This window comes from Oryza brachyantha, chromosome 3 (assembly GCF_000231095.2).
Source record: "Oryza brachyantha chromosome 3, ObraRS2, whole genome shotgun sequence".
Lineage (NCBI taxonomy): Eukaryota > Viridiplantae > Streptophyta > Magnoliopsida > Poales > Poaceae > Oryza > Oryza brachyantha.
The window spans coordinates 7764232-7786960 of record NC_023165.2 but is presented as its reverse complement, the minus strand read 5'-3'; the positions used below and the strand labels follow the sequence as shown (position 1 = coordinate 7786960).

Here is a 22729-nt window from a genome sequence, read left to right as displayed (position 1 = left end):
GTTGTTAATGGCCTCCATGGCAGTGCCGCCCAGCTGTCGCCCCATGATTGGTCTTTAACACAAACAAACCTATCGATTTTCTCCCTCAATGAGAGGTTTCATGATACATCCCTCATGATTTCTATATCCTCCACGTCTCCACGACATAGTAAATTACTGTAGGAAGCAATACAAATATTATCAATTTATATTTGAATTTAATATTATCCGTATCTTATTATATCTTAAATGTTACCGACTCCGTTCCGAAATAAATTTATTTTTTAGGTTTTAGATACTCTTCGTCTTATTTGAATTTTTTTACGATTAATATTTTTATTGTTACTATGGTCAAACTTTACACACAGAAATTTGAAAAATAAAGTTATTATGGGACGGAGGTAGTAGGTAAAAATCATGTCTTATACAAAATATAGTTATTTTTAATTTAATTTTATATGACAAATTATTTAGTTCTATGAACAAATCATTATACATTATAAATGCCCTTTAGCCCTGTTCTCTCATATACAATTTTGACCTGGTAATGCGTTGCCGGGAGGGACTGGAGAGGGAATTTCGTGGGGAAAGACGAAGACAAAGCGAGGAGAAGAGACCAGAGAGAGAGAGCGCGTTGCACGATAACTAGGGGCGGATAACGAGCCAGCTCGGCCAGGCTCGGTTTGGCTCGTTAAGATAACGAGCTGGCTCGGCTCGGCTCGTTACAAAGCTCGAGCTGGCTCGTTAGACTCGCGAGCCGTACATGAAAAGTTAACTTAAACAATTTTTCAATAGATTATACAAGCAAATTTTTAGTTCAAACATGCAAATCATATGAAATTTAAGTTTGAACCAACAAATCACATGGCGAACCTATAAAGTATTGAACATATGCTTTTCGGGGTGGAATCACTGAATGTCGGCGAATCATGTATCTTTAGTATAGCTCGTTAGGCTCGCGAGCAGCTACGACCAGTTCGAGCTAGCTCGTTATCTCTAACAAGCTAAAATGCTAGCTCGGTTCGTTAGAAAAATGAAACGAGCCGAACCGAGTTTGTCACAAGTCAAACGAGCTAACGAGCTTTCTGTCCACCTCTAACGATAACCATACTTACGTATACGGTATACAACATGATGCAGTGCGATTAAACTACGAGGAAGTTGTTCAGAACAATTAATTGGGGGAGACCATGGCATTGCCCTTCCTCTCGAGTGACGTGTGGCCTGAGGCAAATCATGTGACCTCAAGCCTGTGGCTGCAGCTACTGTCGCCTAATCAAGGTGAGATAAATGGCCAAGTAAACAAAAAAAAATACTACTACGGCCCGGTTTAGTTGCCAAAAAATTTCCTCCAAAAACATCACATTAAATCTTTGAACACCTAAATAGAGCATCAAATATAGATGGAAGGAAATACTAATTGCACACTTATGTGAGAAATTGCGAAACGAATCTTTTGAGCATAATTAGACCATGATTAGCCATAAGTGCTACGATAACCCACGTACGTTAATGACGGATTAATTAGACTCAAAAGATTCGTCTCGCGGTTTCTAGGCGAGCCGTGAAATTCGTTCTTTTATTTATGCCCAAAAACTACTTTCAAATATCTGATGTGACGTCTAAAAATTTTCATTTCCCCAACTAAATACCACTTAAGTATGATGGGGATGATGGAAGGGTGGTCACTCATCAGTTGCACTGATTTTAGGGCGGGATGGACAGATGGTTGGCAGTGAGTACAGAGTACTGCTACGGGAATATCCACGCGGACAATCTCGGGATCACGAGGAATCGAGGATATGGGCAGCAAAAATCTGAATGGTTGGATCAGAGATTCAGAGATGGGAGAAAGGGTTCATGTGGCCGTGTAGGCGCGATAAACTTGGGCCTCTTCCTTCGTCGCAGTACAGATCTCGTCCTCCCCAAACTTTTTATTTCTTCCCGAGCCTGACACTGTTTGTTGTCCCTCTTCCTTTTATTTGACACGACGGTCGGTTGAAACATTATGTCAAATTTCGCATCGTGAGATTGTCAGATTTCGCTCGTAAAATCCCTTCTCGCCGTGAGCATAGGAAGCTTGACTCGTGCAGATGGAAAGGGAAAACAAGCTCGGTATCAGCACGGGATGGTAAAGAGGAAGTTGGGTACAGAGTGCCACTGCGCGCAAATCATTTGACAGGCCAATTATTGGAGCAAATCATTTGATAATACTCGTGCAGGGCCACGTGGCGCCGGAAAATCTTCCCCCCAAAAATTTTCCCCAGGTTGCACACGCCGACGCGTCAACACGCCCATCATACACTCCTCCATCCGTGGTGAAGCCCAAGCAAGCCCTCGGTTGCGTCCATCCCGCCACACCCCTCCAGAAAATCAAGCCTCGCTCGCCGTTACGCTGCGAATGCGATGAGTAGAGACAAGACGACGGCCGGCTAATGGGCGTCGCACTGCGCTGCGCTCGCTTTGGGGGGTGGTTTTTTGCGGGGGCACGAGTGGCTGTCTCCGCGGGAAGAAAAATAGGAGAAAAGGTAGGGACGACCTCGCGCGAGAGTTGACGTCGAGCAGGGTACGACGCCGCGTTGGGTGGCTGCGGGCGCGCGGCCGCGCGGCACCACTCGTTTTCGCTTCGATCCCTCGCAGCCGTGCGCTGCGCGGGGCGGGGCTGCACGTGAGCTCTCTCTCTTCTCGATCGATCTCGCCTCGCGGAAGCGCGCGCACCACGGTCCACGGCTTCGTGGTACGATACGAGGCGCCGCCGATCGTGTCAACATGCGTGCCCGGGAAATATCTCCGCTCCGCTATGACACGATCCCTTCCCTTCTACCCACGGCGCACGTACCCGTGTGTCAGGCAGACGGGTCCCTGTAGTATTAGCACCGACCGTGTTGTTTAACTCGTGGCTCGCGGTTTTCCGGTTTTGCGTCACAGTTCTGATTTTGGTTGTACGACTCGGCACCTCGCGTCCACTTTTTTTTTTTTTTTGCCGTGTGCGAGAGAGAGAGAGAACTGATTGAAACGAAACTGATTACATATACAGTTTGGGTAATATTGGTCGTTAAATGTACGAGTCAATTTCGGCACAGGATCCCAAACACAAATACAAACCCATGGGGTGCCTAATATAAACACCACGGTATCCTACTCAGGGTTTCCGAAACCACGGTTACTGCAGTAACCGCGAGCTCCGCGGAGGTACGGTTTCGATAAACCGCGGTCACCGAGTTTAAATTTAAGGAGAATTTAAAAATTTGAGGAAATTTAATAAAAAAATATATGTTGTATATGTTGATATATAATGTAGTTTTGTCAAAGAAATTCATGAAAAAAATGTATTTTCGGCGTAATTAAAAATCATAAACGAGAATTTCGGGAAACAAAATTAAAAAATAGTATATTACAAATAATATTTCATAGGAAGATGGTTAATACTATTTTGTTGTTAAGTCATTATTAATTTACACTAGACACTAGGGTACATAGTGTCGAAATACAAATATAGAACGATGGATATATGGAAAATATGTATGGAGAAAAATTATACGTGCGTGTTAGTAATAATTGGTAATAGTTATAGTTATGACGCAACAATTAAAATAAAGTTATTACTTGTTATTGGTGTGAGTTATTTGGTAAAGGGTGATATAAGTCATATGACGGTGTATGTTTGGATGTTGCAATATCAAGAATTTAGAAAATGTCATATGAAAATTTTCTTGTTTTCTCTAAAACATGTTTTATTTTTCTATTTTTTCCTATGTCACAACTCACAAATATAGTCACAAAATATTTTTCTATTTTTCATGTATTTTTTAAGATTTTTTAATGTTTTTTATTTGACATCGCACCCGCAGTTTTCTTGCGGTAACCGTGGTTTTGGCTGCAAAAACCGCGTGGGAAACCACGGTTCTGTTTCAGCACGTACTTACCGCGATAACCGTGCAAAACCGCGAGGCAACCGCGTTTATCGTGCGGTTTTGAATTCAAATTTTTTGTTTTCAATTTCATTGCGGTTTTTGTGGTTTTTGTAGTTACCTTGCAGATCCGCGGGAGCGCGGTACCGCGGTTTTCGCGGCGGTAACGGTAATGGAACCCTGATCCTACTCCCCCCACACGGTCGAGATCCCTGACACGCTCGGAGCAAAGATGGAACTAAGACTGCGCCTGCGTGTCACGCATGGAAACCTAAAATAAAAGGCAGGTCAAGAGAGGGGATCAACCCACCGGAACGGGCGATCAGCTGCAACAAAAGCGCAAATATCTTTGGCCCGTAGTACAGACCCGTACGACGAACGCACACTCTGCGTGCGATTCAAGCACAACCGGCAGGCCAATAATTCTCCTCCCTGCAGCTGCCACTGAGCTGCGATGCACCATCGCCAGGCAGGCACCCGTTTGCCGTATTGTGCTAGCGAATGCAGGGACCAAAAAAACCACGCAAAGACAATAATGCCACGATGTATCAACGCTGCTACCCTCCGGTCTCCAAGTACGTAGGTACGTCGTCCATTAGAGGCTCCCAGATGCTGGCAAGAATTGCGAGCGAGCTGCCACTGTCAGGGAGGGCAGAAACACGTCGTAATCCCGTCGATAAATACTACTCGCTCTTCCTAGTGTTTAATCATGTCTTCGTCCTAAAAAGATTCTGTTTTTTGTTTTTTCAGTATACCTTTTAACCACCCGTCTTATTAGAAAAAATTATAAAAATTGTCACAGGTAAAATATTATTCATATTTTATCATCAGTAAAAACAAAAAAAACAATAAAAAAATTTCAAATAAGATGAAAAGTCAAACATTGTATCAAAAATCTAAAAAATAAACTTATTTTGGAACAGAAAAGCTGATCATTCAAAAATTTTGCGTAAATACATAAAAATATAAGTTATAATTAAAATATATTTAGTAATAAATCCAATCATAATAAAAAATAATTATAAAAGTTTTTTATCATTATTATCTTAATCACTGAGAATACATATATAAAAGTTTTATTTATAAAATATATTTTCTTTTGTAAATATGTTGTTTGGTTTTTCTAAAAAAAATCCAAATAATCATCCCCTCAGGGAAGGGAGTATATATTTTTCTTCGTCAGCGAAAATATTGTTGTCTTGGGATGCGCGCAGCCACTCGAACTTTAGAAGCTTTGCTCGGATTGTTCTTGGGGGCGGAATTATTGGAAACTAGAGATAAGATCGACCTGGGGTGTAATGGTGTTTGATTATCACTGATCCAGGAGGGAAGCATCCGGGGAGCGCGGCTCAATAATTCAGAGACAGCACATCAAGCTATGCCGTGCAACCAATGCTCTAGTACTTGTGACTAATCATTGGAAGCCATTTGTGTCTTAATCGGTGTGGCCAACGTTATTTTAGTGGCATGCATCATATAAACCTCCAGATTAACCTAATTAATCGGCAGCTTGAAGTGTGTCAGACTGTCAGGACATTGATCCCTCGCCAAATTTCGGCAGTGCTGTCCTTTGTTTGTGGTGCTGGTCACGACCCAGGAAATAAATTTTACGAGTATTTGGTGATTGGTTCAGAAACGAAACGCGGACACTGAATTCTAACTGTAAGCTAAAATGGCATACCTGAAGGAAAATCAGCATCCAAACGCCAACGGCTGCATGTCAATAGTAAGCTTTTTTTTTTTTCGATTACATGCAAAACATACACCACAACACTTGTATACATCGTGAGTACCCTCCCTGACACGAGCTCAGGAAATAAACACCGACACCTCTTGACCTTGCTGAACCGTTGTTTGGTTGCCAACCAAATTTTACTGCAATTTATCACGTTTAAGGTTAGACAAGTTTAACCGACTTGATAACTTTAGTATAGCAAGATTCTTTTCCAGTAAATCAGCCTCACGCATTAATAACTCAAAAAATATATATGACATAGTTTATTTAGTCTTATTGAGCATGGCGAAAGAATTTGATAATCTCAACTTAGACAAATACAACTCTTTTGTTAGTAAATGGTGATAGTGTGGATAACAACCAAATATACCTTATTTTTATTAAAACCGTACCAATATTTAAACCACGGCTGGAAGCTAAAATGACACAAGTGAGGATGGAACAAGCTTGAGGTATGATAACAGAAAGCGAGCTTGATGATAGTAATATCTAAAGTAGAGAACAAACTCAAGAAGATAACAAAAAGATAGCTCAACCAATGTAGCAGACAGGCAAGAGAGCATCGACCGACAATAGTATTGAGTGAGTTTAAGGGATGGTAGTTCACAAGCTCTCGCATATAGCTATGGTTCTAAGCTTGTGACACACCATGACATAATTAATATTTACTTAAATAATTAAAATAAATAGATAATTATTAAATAGAATTATACTGAAATAGATAACCATTAAGATCAGTAAACAAACACATGTTTTAGAGTTTAAAGAACAAAAGAAATACGAGAAAAAACATAAAATAACTTAAATCTAGCCGTACAAATGCACGTGTCAACCTGCTAGCTTTTATTAAAACCACACCAATATTTAAACCACGACTCTAAGCTAAAATGACACGTCACACAAGTGAGGATGGTTATTTGAAGGGCAGGAAAGTGACTATCCAAACCCAACGGTTGCAGGAAAACAGTGACTTGAGCACACCAAAGGCTAAAAAAGCAGATTCTCAGGATCAATTGCTTATCTTTCCAGAAAGAAAAGAAGGAAAGAAATGGAGCATGCATGTCAAACATGCCTAAACCCACGTGTGTTAATTGCTAGTCTTCTTCAGTTCCTTGCCCATCATTCTTCATTCAGCATGCATTCATGCATTCACATGGCTTACAACCATACACATCGCCTTGAGAACTACTCCTACCTAGCAGGAAAAGGCCATTTGAATAAGAACTATATATAATATGAACACACGGAGTTCCTTGCAAAATCTGCTGATTGCTGCCGATCGATCCAGCTAATAACAAGGAATAAGTAATGCTTACACCGAGTGTCAAACCAAAATAGCAGTAGTTAGGAGACGACTGGGAGTATTAATTAAGAGTTTTTTCCATCCTTTAATAGGTACCAGGAGGTACCACTGTTTTCTATGTATAAATTGAGTTTTATTATCATCCTTGAAAAATATCTTAAGTTACCAAAAATTATTTTACACTAAAATGTGTGGTACGTTGAGGTACTTTTTTAAGAATAGTAAAAAGAGCATTTTTTCTATTTTTGAGGAGAGGTACCACTGTTTTCTATGTAAAATTTAGTACCTCTTGGTGCCTTAGATACAGAAGGTACCAAATTTTACGTAGGAAATAGTGGTACCTCCTTAAGGATGGAAAAAATACTCTGCTAAAAAAGCTCGTATAAATTTGGTGTCTTATATACTAGAAGGTACTCAAGGATGATAAAATTGCTCATTAATTAAACATTGATCATGTCGCAAGGATGATAAAAATTGCTCATTAATTAAACGTTGATCATGTCGCCGAGTAGTGAACCCGCGGTTGAGGCCGGTGTCACGGTGCCTGCACGGTAGACGCTTCTGCTAACACGCAGCAATAATTTGACGACGACCTTGCTGGTCAGGGCACTCCACACATTGCAACAAGAAGCCGTCAATGCAACGCACTAGGGCTTTGTTTTATGTCCATGATGGGGCTCCCTTGGTGTTGTTTATAAGGCTGGTCAATTTAAAAGATTGGAAGATAGGCTTGGTGTATGCATTTGGGAGTGTTAAACTACTGAAGTTTGTGTCACAAACTACTTACCTTTGTTCACACTGCCGCAGTAATTTCCGTCCATATCAATACAGTGTATATTTTTCGTTGGTTGCCATCCTCATAGCTCGTGTCATCCAACAACTGACATAATTGTTAAGTTTTGCTGATCTTCAGCCTCATTGCCTGTGTCATCCAACAACTGACACAATTTTGTAGTGTCAACTAGCTAATTCTCCATTCGGATTTCACACAAGCTATTGCTTCATAGCATACAGTATTCAGATCTCAAAATTTTATTAGCTCGTGCGAGGACCTGCCAAACAAGTCAAATCGAGAAATTGGCTAGCTGAGTTTCAGATATTCGAGGGATGAGTGGCTGGCTTATTCTTTGAAAAAACTAAATGTTATATTTACAAATAAAAAATATTGTATGAATAAATATTTTATATACATGTTTTTAGCGATCTAAAAGCCAAGGCTGAAAACTAAATTACGATGACAAACCCTAAAATCTACTCTAAATTTAAGGCTAAAATTTTAAATTTTAACTTATATAAAAAATAGAAGCGAAAAAATATGGTTGTGAGACCTTAAGCTCGTTGTGACTAGCTTTATAGATAAGCATTTGAGCAAATTCAAATTTGAAGCTACTCTCTCGGTTCCAGAATATCATTAATTCCATCATTTACGCCTTAGCTTACAAGCATAAATGGAAATTTAAATTTTAGAACATGATTAAGAGTTGATTTTGGGGGCTTTTATTGTAATTTATTTTTTAACATTTGGCTTTAAATCATCAAAACACACACATATATATATTACTCATAAATTATTTTATCTTTCATAAACCTTTACTGCTTGTGATGAGCAATTTTACCATTATTGAGAGGGTACCATGGTTTTCTATATAAAATTCCGTACCTCTTGATATCTTAGATATTAGAAGATACCAAATTTTACATAAAAATAGTGGTAGCTCATAGTACCTTCTCAAGATAGAAAAAATGTTCGCTTATAATAAGCATAAACAAAATAATAAGATTTTTTTTCTAGAATTCAAATTTGTTTAAAAATATAAACATTTTAGCACTACTAATATTGCTACATGTTCTGTCAATTAATTTTGTTTAAATTTCTTCAAAAAATCTTATTAATCTATTTTAATTTTTTAATAATTAATAAGTAATTAATTATATACTAATATGTTACTATTTTTTCCACGCCGGCTAACTAGCCCCATCTACCCACACGAGGAACGCGACCGGAGTAGTTCTAGTTAGACCAGTCTTAATGCATATTTCATAGAAGTGTCGTGCACATTAAATAGGGTGTCACATCAGCAAAATTACTGACTTGGCAGAATCATTAAATAAGAGAATTTCATGAAATGAGAGAGGAGTTTTATCCCCATAAGAGCAGGTACAATAGCAGACTATAAGCTAGCTATAAACATATTTTAAAGAGATAAGAGGGGAGAGAGAAGGGAGGTGTGCTACTAATTTGTAGCCAGCTGCATACGGACTCCAAGACAAAATGTGTGTATGACATGTAGGACCATGTATTGATGTTTTGTAGATAACTATTATATGAATTGGCTATTAAATTGACTATAAAAAATTGGGGCTAGTAGTTGGCTATACTATTGAATTCGCTCTAAAACTCATATAAGTCGATTACTTAGTTTACAATACATCGAGACTAACCTTATAACCGGCCTGTCCAAACGTCAGACAAGATCACAAGACTGCACTATCCACGCGTCAGAGGCACAGAATTCTAAGAATTGTGCGTTGAAAGAGCACTGGTTGCTTTGACAAATGTACTCCGTAAAAAAAAGATTTCTGAGTTTTCTAGATTGAGTATTTAATTATTGGTCTTATTTAAAAATTTTATTAAAAATTAAAAATAATTAGTTACACATAAAATATTATTTATGTTTTATTATATAGTAACAATAAAAATATTAATTATAAAAAAATTTCAAATAAAACGAAAAATCAAAAGACCTATCCAAAACCTTATAAATTCGTTTATTTTGGGTGTGACGTCCTGCTACTACAAAAGCTCTGATTGCTACACAGGTCTCGCCATCTCGAGGGTGCAGTGAACGGCGGCACAGCCGCACAGGCTCGGGCAAAACCCTCCACATGCCGAGCTGAAAGTGGCTGCAAATGTAGCGCGAATTGCGTCGCATGGCGACTGATGAGATGGCGATCTGGATACTGTGTAACGTGTGTAGTCTACTAGTCTCGGCTGTGCCAAATGTAAATGCCAAGCTAGCATGAAGATGTCTATGTATACTTCTTTCTTTGCTTGGTTAAGCCCTGACTTTTCTTTCCCTGTTATTCTTTCGACTGTTGATTGGTTCATATAACACCAAATTGCAGGGCCACTAATCATACGGTAAGCGAGCAATCGACCTTTAAACTTTGGCTATCGGAAAGAGACCACGCCAAAGTCGTCTGATTTTGAAGTCTATAATATATGAAGAATAATTCAGGAACATGCCTAAGAGTACCTTACAAAAACTAGAGGAACTTCTCATGCGTCCCTTTGCGTTTGTCTTTCCAGTTCTCTTACGGATCAATGGCTCATGTGTACACAGTAGAGGCAGTTTCTGGACTGTGACGTCGGTGAGAGAACAGGACAACGCCGATCTTGTCAGTACAAAATCTCGTCCCGTCTTTTTATTTTTTTTTATGTTTATAAGTTAAAATTTAAATTTTTAACCTTAAATTTGAAGTAATTTAGAGTTTTTCACCAAAGTTTATTTCTTAGCTTCACCAATAATACATATCTAAAAATTTATTCACAAATTATTTATCGTTTGCAAATATGTCGTTGACTTCTTTATGAAAAAACAATCAATCACGCCTCCTGACCTTTTGGTAATCTGGTCCTAGCCAGCGATTGCTTTCATTTTCCACAGTCATTTGTGATTGTAGCCTGCACCTGTTGATGATATTTTCCCTGTCAATATCTGAAAAACTCAGGCTGAAGACTTACGCAGTATATCCATTAAAAGATGGATTAGTAGTGAGCAAATTACACGTGAGGATTTTTTAATGGGGATGACGTTGTTCCCAGATCTTGGGCTCTTGGCATTGTGCAACACGGACGGGACCGTTGATCTTGCAGCTCACGCGTTTCCTCGTGACGAATGGACAATTGAAAATAATCTGCAAAACGCTCGTAAAGGATCTTATGTGACGAGTGATGAGCTGATGATGGCCTTTGTACTCTTGTGCAACTACACAAACCTGGCATTAACATTAGCGACTTTTTTGTAGGTATCATCAGAACCTTAAGAAGGTGAATTCATCCAAGAAGGTCGTGACTCGGTGCACTTGGATGGTTTACTGTATATTCAACAGTTCTGAAGATTACAGGATTGCGGCGTGCTGGATAGAAAGAAAGGAAAATATAACAAATTGCAAAGACTCACGAGTACAAGCCAGCAAGCACAAAAGAAATTTCCAAATCCCAATACCTTTGATATATTTGCAATTGAACAAGCCCTTGTTGAAAAAGTCAAACAATATATTTGCAAATAATAAATAATTTTTGAATAAGACTTATATGCATGCTCTTAATGATCTAAAAGCAAATGCTAAAAAATAAACTACGATGAAAACCCCCTAAAATTAACTCTAAATTTAAGACTGAAAGTTTAAACTTTGGCATATAAACATACGCATAATTGAAAAAATGAGGCTGCAAATATATCAAAGTTGGTGGATCGTGTTGACTAAATGAGTTCAAACTTCAGAATGTGTATAATTTTGGTGGATCGTGTTATCAACTATAGGATTATCCCAATGCCTCTTCTCATGACGACGCTCTGTCCGGTTTTCATTGGAAAAAACCAACAACATATTTATAAATAAAAAATAATTTATAAATAAAAAGTTTATATACATGTTCCTAACGATCTAAAAGTCAATGCTAGAAGAAAAACTTCGGTGAAAAAACTCAAAATTAATTTCAAATTTAAGGTAAAAAATTTAAATTTTAGCTTATAAACATAACCCTAAGACAAGAAATGAGGGTGATAAAACACTAGTACATTTGAGAGCCAACACCGATGTTTGGGGAAGGCAGGGGAGCGGCGGCAAATGTGGATGCTCTCTAAAGGGAGGGTGGAGCGCCATCTAGCAACATTATCTTTTTAGCTTTTGTTTATGCTTATAAATCAAAATTCATGTTTTTAATAAATTTATAGTTAATTTTTAACCTTAGCTTTTAAATCGCTAAGAACACGTATATAAAAAATTATTCATAAATTATTTTTCATTATAAATATATCGCTAAACAATCACCCATAGCTCTCGACCGAACAACCAGCTTAGGGGAGATCACCTTTTTTTTTTCCCTTTCTTTCTTTCTTTCTTTCTTTCTTATTCTTTGTCCTCTTTTGTACATGTCTCGTACTGTGGTGTTGTTTTAAAATATCCTCAACACTTCAACAGAACACAAAGATATGCAAACCTTATGTATATTCCTGAAAACTTACTTTGGAGAGTACTCCTGTAGGCAATACATGATGAATTTCATCTGTCTACTACGCCAACAGCAAACAAGGACGTCAAATTGCAAATTTGTGACAACCAATCGAAAACTGTGTGTCAAAATCGTTTTAGGTCACATCTGTCTTGATAAGGCAGAAACTGTTAGTTGTCTGTGATACCTGTCAGGTCGATTTATGTATACTATACAATATCACATTATTGCTAATAGCGTCATCCAAGAATCATAGATGTCTCTTCGCAAAGAAAATCATAAAATGTGAACCTGGATTCCCCACACCAGGCACATCATGTCATATCACAATGGACGAAACGAAAAGACCGGTGGTTATACATGGACCGATCCATCATGCTCCTTTACGGTTTTTTACCGAGTGTTTGGTCATCCATCTCATTTAGAAAAGTTTTTAACTTTTTTTAAATAGTCATACATAAAGTACATTTATGTTTTATCATCTAACATAAATAAAAATATTAATAATTATTAATTTTTTAAATAAGATGAAGAGTATAAAATTATATCTAAAAACTAAAATTAATTTGTTTTGGGATGGAGGAAGTACACGACTGTCAATGAACCCCCCAGATTCTTCCGTTGGATATAAGTTGTGGATAATATTGCTAATTGCAGCATCTGTACATGTTTGTGCGATAAAGACGGTACGATGCATTGTTTATTTGCAGAAGTAGGGACATGATGATTGATGAGAAGAGTTTATCAGCCCCGTGTGGCCGTGTTACTCCGTTTTTCTTTTCTGAAACAGTGCGAAAATAAGCGTATTCTAAAATAGACACCTTCGTGGACCTGAGAAAGCAAGAATAGAAGTTTAGAGGGTGTTTTGATTTTGTACTCCTTGGCAAAAGAACGATAATGGGGGGTGAGTTTAGATGATAACTAGACTTCGAGTGAGATAAACAACTTAGATCTAACTCCTTATATTTCCGAAGGGAATTTTCCTTTCAATTATCACCCATGCTTAGGGCCTATTTGGTTTGGAGGAATTTTAACTCATAGTAATAGTGCATAAATACAACTGCATATCTGCACCAATTTATAGGATTTTTTAAAAAAGGTTTGAGTGGATAAAAATTGAATGATTTCCATAGAAATCAAATCCTTTGCTTTTCCTAAAAAACAAATAGGCCCTTAGTTTTAAAAGTGTGTCCCTGTCCCTCGGAAACTCACATATCCACTGAGTAAAGAATCAAATTGGAGCAATTATAACTTTGCTACTGATTGTATTCGTTATCACTAAAAATTACAAAAAAAAATCTCATTATAACCATCATTCTAGTGCAATATAAAAAACAGTGCAAAGTTTCTAAAAGCCACATAGAAATTAATAGACCAATTCTTAAACAAATATCTAACGAAACCTACTTATTTATTATATTAGGAGGGGTCATGTACCTTTTTAGTTTTTCTATGGCACGAAAGAGGTATTATGTTTTGGGATAGAGTGAGTACTTGCCTCCCTGTTGCCGGCTGGGATCCATATGCTCCGGCAGCAGGTCCCGGGTTCGTGGCAACAAGCGCGTCTTCCCGGCGACGAGGCCGTCATGCCGCAGGCAGCGCCACTAAAAAGTTTTTTTTTCCTAAAAACATCATATTAAATTTTTGAACATCTAAATAAAACATTAAATATAGATTAAAAAACTAATTACAAAGTTAGCTAAAAATCGTGAGACGAATCTTCTGAGCCGAATTAGTCCATAATTAGCTATAAGAGCTATAGTAATGACGGATTTATTAGGCTTAAAAGATACGTCTCGCGGTTTTCAGGCAAGCTGTAAAATTCGTTTTTTATTCATATCCAAAAATCTCTTCTATCGTTCAATCAAACGTGACACTAAAATTATTTTTCTCGCGAATTAAACGCACCCTCGGCCAAACCCCTCGTCGGGGCGCCATGTGCTGCGGCTGCGGCGAGGCGAGGCGAGGCGAGGCGGCGATAACGTAGTGCGGCAGCGCTCCCGGCCTCTCTCGCCGCGAGGTCTGTTTGGGCCTGGTGGTCCGGCAGTCCGGACTCCACCACGATATGGGCCTTATTTCTCCGCGAGAATGTGTGTCCATATTTACGGGCCCAATTTGGGTTCGGGCTAGACTTCTTTCATCAAACTCATATGTGACAGCACAAGTCAGCACGCACAGCAGGAATCCGTGCTAAACATTTCTTCTTCCTCCTCCTCCTCTTCCTCTTCCTCTTCGTCGCGCGGAAATCGACGGCACCGTCAAAAAACATTATCACCTTCTGTAGGTAAAATCAGCGACGGCAAGCAATCCTACGTTAATTTTTGCGTTCCTTGACCCGGCATCCATCGCCTACCGCCTTTCGTTCGACACATTTCTAGCTAATGCGTTTCCGACTAGCTCTCTAGCTTCCTTGACGTTCTACCTCAAAAGATCAAAAACCACTACTCCAACTTTGTTTCCTTCTTTTTTTTTAAAGAAAAAATAGTTTGCTGTTTTGCTGCACACATTTTCTCAAAGCTGTGTTTTTTCACAAGGTCCTATTCGTGTAGTCGTCAGTATTATTATCCCCTGATTCCCTTTACCTGGTAGGAGTAGCTCCTTATTGTCATTTGCAACCACTTGCTGAGGTTGCTTCAACTGATGTTAAGTGTCACAGCGAAGTAACACTTTTCTGTTAAATTTTATTCATTGTTTTTTGGGTAGGTGGAGCTCTCTACTATGTTGAGTTAACAATGCGTATGGAGTGCAGTGTATCTACTTTTTAAAAGTACTTGCAAATCTAACTTGACACCAGGCGTCAGCCCTAAAAGCACATTAATTATTCTTGACTAAGCACGTTTTCGCGTATCTCTTTTCTTATTCGACTCGTTTCGATGGCGCTTCTCGTGCAGAAATGGGAAACAGAGCATGCATAGCTTTATGCATTTCGAGCTGCCACGTACATACGCTTAGCTTCTTCCTCACTGACATAGTTGCAAAGTGAAAGAAAACCAATGCGCGAATAAAACCTCGACGACGCTAGTATTCATCAAGTGCGGTCGAACTGAAATTTCGAACACCACTTGAGTAGGTTAGGTCCTCTTCAAAACCCCAGAAACAAAATGACGCTATCTACAGCAACGACCGAACAACCCAACTGTTTAAGCTGCTATCTGAACGGGACAATTTTCTTGTTTTCCTTCTCAAAACGGGAACGGGCAATTTAAACATAGGATCGAACTAAGGCCCGTTTAGATGACAATTTTTTTTGGAAGGGGTCATATCAAACATTTAACTAGATATCGAAAGTAGTTTTCGGACACGAATGAAAAAATGAATTTCATAGCTCGGCTGGAAACCGTTTACGAATTATTTGAGCCTAATTAAACCGTCATTAATACATACTAGTTACTATAGCACTTATGGCTAATCATGTACTAATTAGGCATTCGTCTCAGGCTTTCTTCCATAACTGTGTAATTAGTTTTATATTTTATCTATGTTTAATGCTTTATTTAAATGTCCAAAAATTTAATGTGATATTTTTGAAACTAAACAAGACCTAAGTCAACTATAATTTCATCGAAACAAATGTAAACACTTTGCTGAAACCTATAGCGCTCTGTGCTTACACCTGCGAATCGAAACGGGGACGTCCCCGTAGGGTAGATTGAGCTAAAGTACTCCTAGGCCCAAATATCTATTAAAATTATACTTCAAAATTTAAAAAATAAATGATAAAAAATAATTTTAAATAAATTGTACTAATTCAGCCGTACTCTTAAGTAAATTTTATCTCCGCGCTTTGGTCCCAGTTATCAAACACGAGACACGTCCTGCGTGTGCAGCGCGCGACTCCAAGTAGGATGCCGCGTCACTGTCCCGGGAGCGACCTTAAAGCTAGGCAGCTGGCCAAGCATGCTAGATCATCACATCCATCCACGTCCGGTCGCTTGTCACCCACCAGAAACCATCTCCTAGCTCGTTCCGGTTGTACCGTGAGGAGAGACTAGAGTTTTACTCAAAGTTGTTTCCTTGATGTGCACGATATATATATACTTACATGGTACTAGTAAAGGTGTGCATGCTCAGCCCAGGAGGTTCCGGTTTTAAGCGATTTTCCGACATGAACAATAGGTTATGAAGGGCGTGCGTGCCTCTAAACCACACACTCACAGGTGGTGCTTTACTTGCTAATCCTGCAAGCTAGGGAGAGAATTAGGGGGAACACCCCTGTCAAAGAGATTGTGCTCAGTTAGATGGACACCAGTGGAACACAGTGCGTGTATATATTATATATGATCATATATTTGCAGTTTATATTGTGTATACTCATGTATTGTGCTGTGCATATGTTGAGCTGCTTGCTACCAAATGGTTCGTTCATTGGACGTTTCAGCTACACTGGCCGGTACAGCCAAAGAAGCAGACCATGAGGATTGACGGTTGATATGAAGCTGGTTAATCAGTCACAGATGAGCAGAGCATTTTTTGCGCACAACGCACCAAACTTGCTTCTAATTGGAATGTGGATTGCGCTGAGTAATTTAGGGCTATGCATGCTACGACCATAAACGAACTTGTCTTGTATCTTGTTGGTTAGGTGCCTATATTCCAATATATGCTTCCTTTCATCTGATCTTTGTCACTGACCCCATGCACAGAGTCCTATAAGTTGCAATGTTCTAGTCCGTGTTTCGTCAGTCATTTCCGTGCGAGATTTGCTCCGATCCAACAAAAAGTATCTTGAGGTACCGATATCTCGATGTACCAAATCATTTTTACCATTAAATCTAGCTGAGTAGGATGTGCACTATTAGATCGAACGATCAGAAATGATTTGGTATCGCGAGGTACCGGTATCTCGAGATATTTTTTGTTATTTTTTGTTGGACCGAAGCAAATCTCTTTCCATGCACATTGATGAAAGCCCGGGGTTTAACCACCGAGGCGATCCAATCTTTTCCTACAGTTGATAAGGAAATCGTAACAAAGAATGTGAATGATCTGTCTATCTTTCACCCGACTGAAGTATATACTCTGAATATCTCGGATCATACTTAAGCTACAGGCTGCAAATTCCAGTCAGAAATACACTCAAAAGGACTGCATCATGATAACATGATTCGTGGGGTGTACTCCGATGGAACAGTTTTCACTTCCGAAATCAAAAGCTACGAATGAATGAACGCATGACAAAAGGCGACAAACGACATGTATTCGAGAATAAATGTGCTAAACAAATGCCGTGTCAGAAAAAGAAGAATCCCTTTGCCTGCACTCTAAAACCCAGCTCGACCCAACTCTTTGTACATGACCAGCAAAAGCGCCGGGCTGCTGCGACTTTTTTCTCTACTTCAATCTATTGTCGGGAAAAAAGAGCGAAGAATTATCATGTCATCACCTAATAAATTGCAACCACCAGAGGGAGTGTCCTCGCTATATAACTCTTTCTGGAGCATCTTATTGGCACTGGCCGTTCTACACCTAGCTTAACTGTTCCTGTACCTCTTCCCCTATATCATCTGCATTACTGCAGATCGACAAGAGAGAAATGGGAGCGCGCTGCCTCGCACTGCTCGTCCTCCATAGCACGCTGCTGCTGTTGCTGCTGCAGCTGCCACACCTGCCGCTCGCCGGCGCGGCGACGAGATACTACACCTTCAATGTGCGTACCGTATCTGTTCATGGATCTCGAGCAGCTTGATGTGTGCGTTCACGCGCCGGTTTTTGATAATGCGCTTCGTCTTCGAGGCTTGGAGCGTTGATGGAAACAATGGAGACATGGAGCATATATCGTTTTTGTCATCTCATCGATCGTGGTTGCTCTTTGCAGGTGAAGCTTCAGAACGTGACACGGCTGTGCAACACCCGGGCCATCCCGATGGTGAACGGCAAGTTCCCCGGCCCGAAAATCGTCACCAGGGAGGGCGACCGCGTCGTCGTCAAGGTGGTCAACAGCATCAAGGACAACATCACCATCCACTGGTCTGCACCCTGTTCTTGATCAACCCACAGATCTCATAGAGGAGAAACCATTACTGCTGGCTACAAATGCGATCACGCATAGTGACAATTCGTCGCGTCGTCCGCTGCGTGTGCAGGCACGGGGTGAGGCAGATGCAGACGGGGTGGTCGGACGGGCCGGCGTACGTGACGCAGTGCCCGATCCAGACGGGGCAGAGCTACGTGTACAACTTCACCATCGCCGGGCAGAGGGGCACCCTGTTCTGGCACGCGCACGTCTCCTGGATGCGATCCACGCTCTACGGCCCCATCGTCATCCTGCCCAGGGCCGGCCTGCCCTGCCCCTTCCCCAAACCACACAAGGACGTGCCCATCATCTTCGGTGCGATGCGTGCTCCGTTTCTTCTTGTTTTTTTTTCTTTTTTTGCAGCAGATGCACGTGTTTTTTCGGCTAATGTAGTAATGTGTGTGTGTTGTCGTTGCTGTGTCTACGGTGCAGGAGAGTGGTTTAATGCGGACCCGGAGGCGATCATCGCGCAGGCGCTCCAGACCGGAGGAGGGCCGAACGTGTCCGACGCGTTCACCATCAACGGGCTTCCCGGTCCATTGTATAACTGCTCAACTAAAGGTGAGTGCTAGCGCCCGTGAGTTTGGAAGGCCCATTTAGGGTTTTAGTTGTTTTATGGGCTATCGATAAACTGTTTGTGTATGTGGGGTGGTTGAGTGCAGACACGTTCCGGCTCAAGGTGCGTCCCGGGGAGACGTATTTGCTCCGGCTGATCAACGCTGCGCTCAACGACGAGCTCTTCTTCTCGATCGCCAACCACACGCTCACCGTCGTTGACGTGGACGCCTCCTACGTCAAGCCGTTCGACACGGACGTGGTGCTGATCACGCCGGGGCAGACCACCAACGTGCTGCTCCGCGCCAAGCCGGACGAGGGCTGCCCGCCGGCCACGCACCTCATGCTGGCGCGCCCCTACGCCACTGGGCGCCCCGGCACCTTCGACAACACCACCGTCGCCGCCGTCCTCGAGTACGCGCCGCCGGGCCACATCAAGAGCCACCCGCTCTTCCGCCCGTCGCTGCCGGTGCTAAACGACACGGCCTTCGCCACCAGCTTCGCCGCCAAGCTCCGCAGCCTGGCCAGCCCGGACTACCCGGCCAACGTGCCGCGGCGCGTCGACAAGCCATTCTTCTTCACCGTGGGGCTCGGCACCACCCCGTGCCCGGGAAACCAGACGTGCCAGGGCCCAACCAACACAACCAAGTTCACGGCGGCCATGAACAACGTGTCCTTCGACATGCCCACCACGGCGCTCCTGCAGGCGCACTACTCCGCCAACTCGGCCGGCGTGTACACCGCCGACTTCCCCGCCGTGCCGCTGGAGCCGTTCAACTACACGGGCACGCCGCCCAACAACACCAACGTGTCGAACGGGACCAAGGTGGCGGTGCTGCCGTACAACGCGAGCGTGGAGGTGGTGCTGCAGGACACCAGCATCCTGGGCGCCGAGAGCCACCCGCTGCACCTCCACGGCTTCGACTTCTTCGTCGTCGGCCAGGGCACCGGCAACTACGACCCCTCCAAGCACCCCGCGGAGTTCAACCTGGTCGACCCGGTGCAGAGGAACACGGTCGGCGTGCCGGCCGGAGGCTGGGTCGCCATCAGATTCTTCGCGGACAATCCTGGTGAGAAACTCCGCAGCAAATTGTACATGTTGTCCGAGGGTTTTTGTGATCGAATACCTCTCTTACTTTTTTTTTTCTCGAACGCTCAAAACACTTACACGTCAATATATTAGAAAAAAAAAACCTCTCTTACGAACGATACGATTCAATGATGTGGCAGGTGTCTGGTTCATGCATTGTCACCTGGAGGTGCACACTAGCTGGGGGTTGAAGATGGCATGGGTGGTCAACGACGGCCCATTGCCTGAACAGAAGCTGATGCCTCCGCCGTCCGATCTTCCCAAGTGCTAGAGATCGATCTACCGTTGACATTGACCGAGGCTGTGATTCGTTTCTCCCGTTTGGTTTGCTGCGCTTAATTATTTGTCGATGGATAATGCCGTACGTACATACAGCGCGCCAGGATTGAGGTCTTGTACGTTTTCCATTCTTCCAAATGTTAAAAGAGGGTTGTTTATTCTTGTAAGGGGTTGCCATTGCTTTCTTTTATTTCTTCAAAGTAATTTAGTTCGAAGATTTGGGGGTCCAGATCCCCTAAAGTTGGCTGTAACTCCACCGGGTAGATTTGGTTTAATCTATGTCATCTATTGTAGCAAGCTTAATTTCAATTTCGTTTAGGAATAATCTCAACTATAAGTAACCACTAATTAACATTGCAAATAAAATGGCCCGCATATGGTAAATAAGAATAGTTTCACGCTTACAATTTGACACCCACGGCCACGATGGGTTCAATTTCGATGAGCTGATTACTTATATACGCCATATGAAGCATTGCAGACTTGCAGTTGCTGGTTAGCGCTAGTTTTAGAGCGTGGACGATATATGATTCTGACCTGTACAAGAAAAATTCGTAGTCGAAATCAATCGAGAAAGCTGGTGTTATAAAAGTTAGCAACTGGAGTCTACAAGCCCATGTCCACACCGTCATTCTTTCATTGTGTACCTAGGCTACATGGTTATCGCCGTTGCTACATTTACGGTCCCCTTTCTATCTAAAAGATGTCTCGTTTACATAGTTTAACGCTAACTATACCCCTACTACCTAATTAGAGCAAGTATAATACTTCATACCAGTAGATTACAAGTTGACCATAAGCTGACGTGGAAAAAAATAATAAAAAAAAAGTGAGATTGGCTCATAGCTATACACATACTCAAAAAAACATTAAATGTAAACGTGAGAGAAATAGATAGGAGATAGAAAATATAGTCAATCTTATAGCCAATCTATTAAATAAAATATAAAGTTGACTTTACTGTTAGAGCATTTTTTCTATCTTTAAGAAAGTAACATGAAGAACTACCGTTTTCTATGTAAAATTTGGTACCTTCTAGTATCTAAGGTACCAACAGATACCAAATTTTAACTACAAAATAGTGATATCTTATGGTACTTTTTTAAGGATGGGAAAATTACTCTTAAAGTTAACTTGCTCTTACAACGTCATTTCTAATTGTAATTTAAAGAATTAGTATGATCTATTCTAATAAGGTAGTCATGCAATTTGATTGTGCTTGTGCATGTATCACACCGTACTTTGCATCACAGATTTACCGTAGGTGCCTATAAACATGTATCCATGTGTTGGTGCTTTGAGGTCATTTGACGTTTTTGATATTGCTAGTCACCAACCCGTGCAACCCATGGGTTAGCACTGTAATAATAAAAAAATACATTATGTAACAAACGCGTTGCTTATTTGGAATATACTCTTCCGTTCTATATTATAAGACTTTCTGAATTTACCTAGATTTATTCATATATTCATGTATATAGTTTGTATATGTGTCTAGATTTAGATTTATTAGCGTACGTATGAAATCTAGGTAATGACAGAAAGTCTTATAATATGGAACGGAAATAATATACACACTTACGATAAAAGAAGAGAGTCCATGTTAGGCACAATTTTCAAATTTATTACTTCCAAAATATAAAGTTATATAAAAACGAAAGCATCCAAATGTTCTTGATTATAGATATCTACTCCCTCCGTTTCACAATGTAAGTCTTTTTAACATTATCTAAATTCATATACATGCTAATAAATCTAGACATATATATAAATTATATACATTCATCTACGAATGAATTTAGACAAGGCTAGAAAGACTTACAATATGAAATGGAGATAGTATGATCTAATAAATTGAAACTTGGAACTAATCAGTTTTTACTATCGATTTATTCTAGTGTTTTCTCAATTTTTTATTTTCTTAATTTAATATCATAAAATATAATTAATAAGTATCGAGGTATTCTTTTAGATAACGAAAATGCATTACATCTTCTGGCATGTGCCCATTAGACGCACAACCAATGAGTATTTAGTACTAGAAATATAAATAAAGTGATGGGGCAAACACCCAACTCCTTCCAATATCTTTCCAATAAAAGATAGACTAAATAGCGTTTATACGATCACATCTATTCTAGCACGTAATTATGAAGGTGCCACGTTTATTCAAAATAGGATAAAAGATCATCGGCAACCATTCCAGCAGTATAGCTGCATTGTGCATAGTATCATGTTGTTTCACGATAGCATTGTACACCAAGAGTGGAGCCTATTAGAACATAGGTAGATAACTGCATAACGTAGATAACTACAAACAAATTTCACCTGTAGATGGTGTGATAGAGGTAGATAGCTAGACAGATTCAAGCACGTGTAGATGGTGTTCTTCCCTGTGTACATGTGGTGGTGTGTATACGTGTCACCTGTGCTGATTAAGGCTAAAAGTGCTAATGGTAACTACGTTCTCCCGTAATAAATATTTGACGTTTATAAAAAAATAAAATTTAGACCATTAATACATTCTAGGTACCTAATTCAAAAAAATAATATAGCGGTACGCGTAGATTTGGCTCAAAATGTACAGTCGCAGTACTGTAAATTTATGTTTTAAAAGTTTAAATA

The 22729-nt window shown here is 40.5% G+C and overlaps 1 protein-coding gene across 1 annotated transcript; it reads left to right on the top strand.

The window, feature by feature from the left end:
- The first annotated feature begins 17625 nt into the window (after window positions 1-17625).
- LOC102711237 (laccase-10) lies at window positions 17626-20413 on the top strand. Its single transcript, XM_040522761.1, has 6 exons — window positions 17626-17814; window positions 17983-18134; window positions 18251-18495; window positions 18613-18741; window positions 18843-19805; window positions 19966-20413. Exons 1-6 carry the CDS (start codon window positions 17701-17703, stop codon window positions 20094-20096), a joined length of 1734 nt encoding a protein of 577 aa, XP_040378695.1. The 5' UTR covers window positions 17626-17700; the 3' UTR covers window positions 20097-20413.
- Window positions 20414-22729: the final 2316 nt, after the last annotated feature.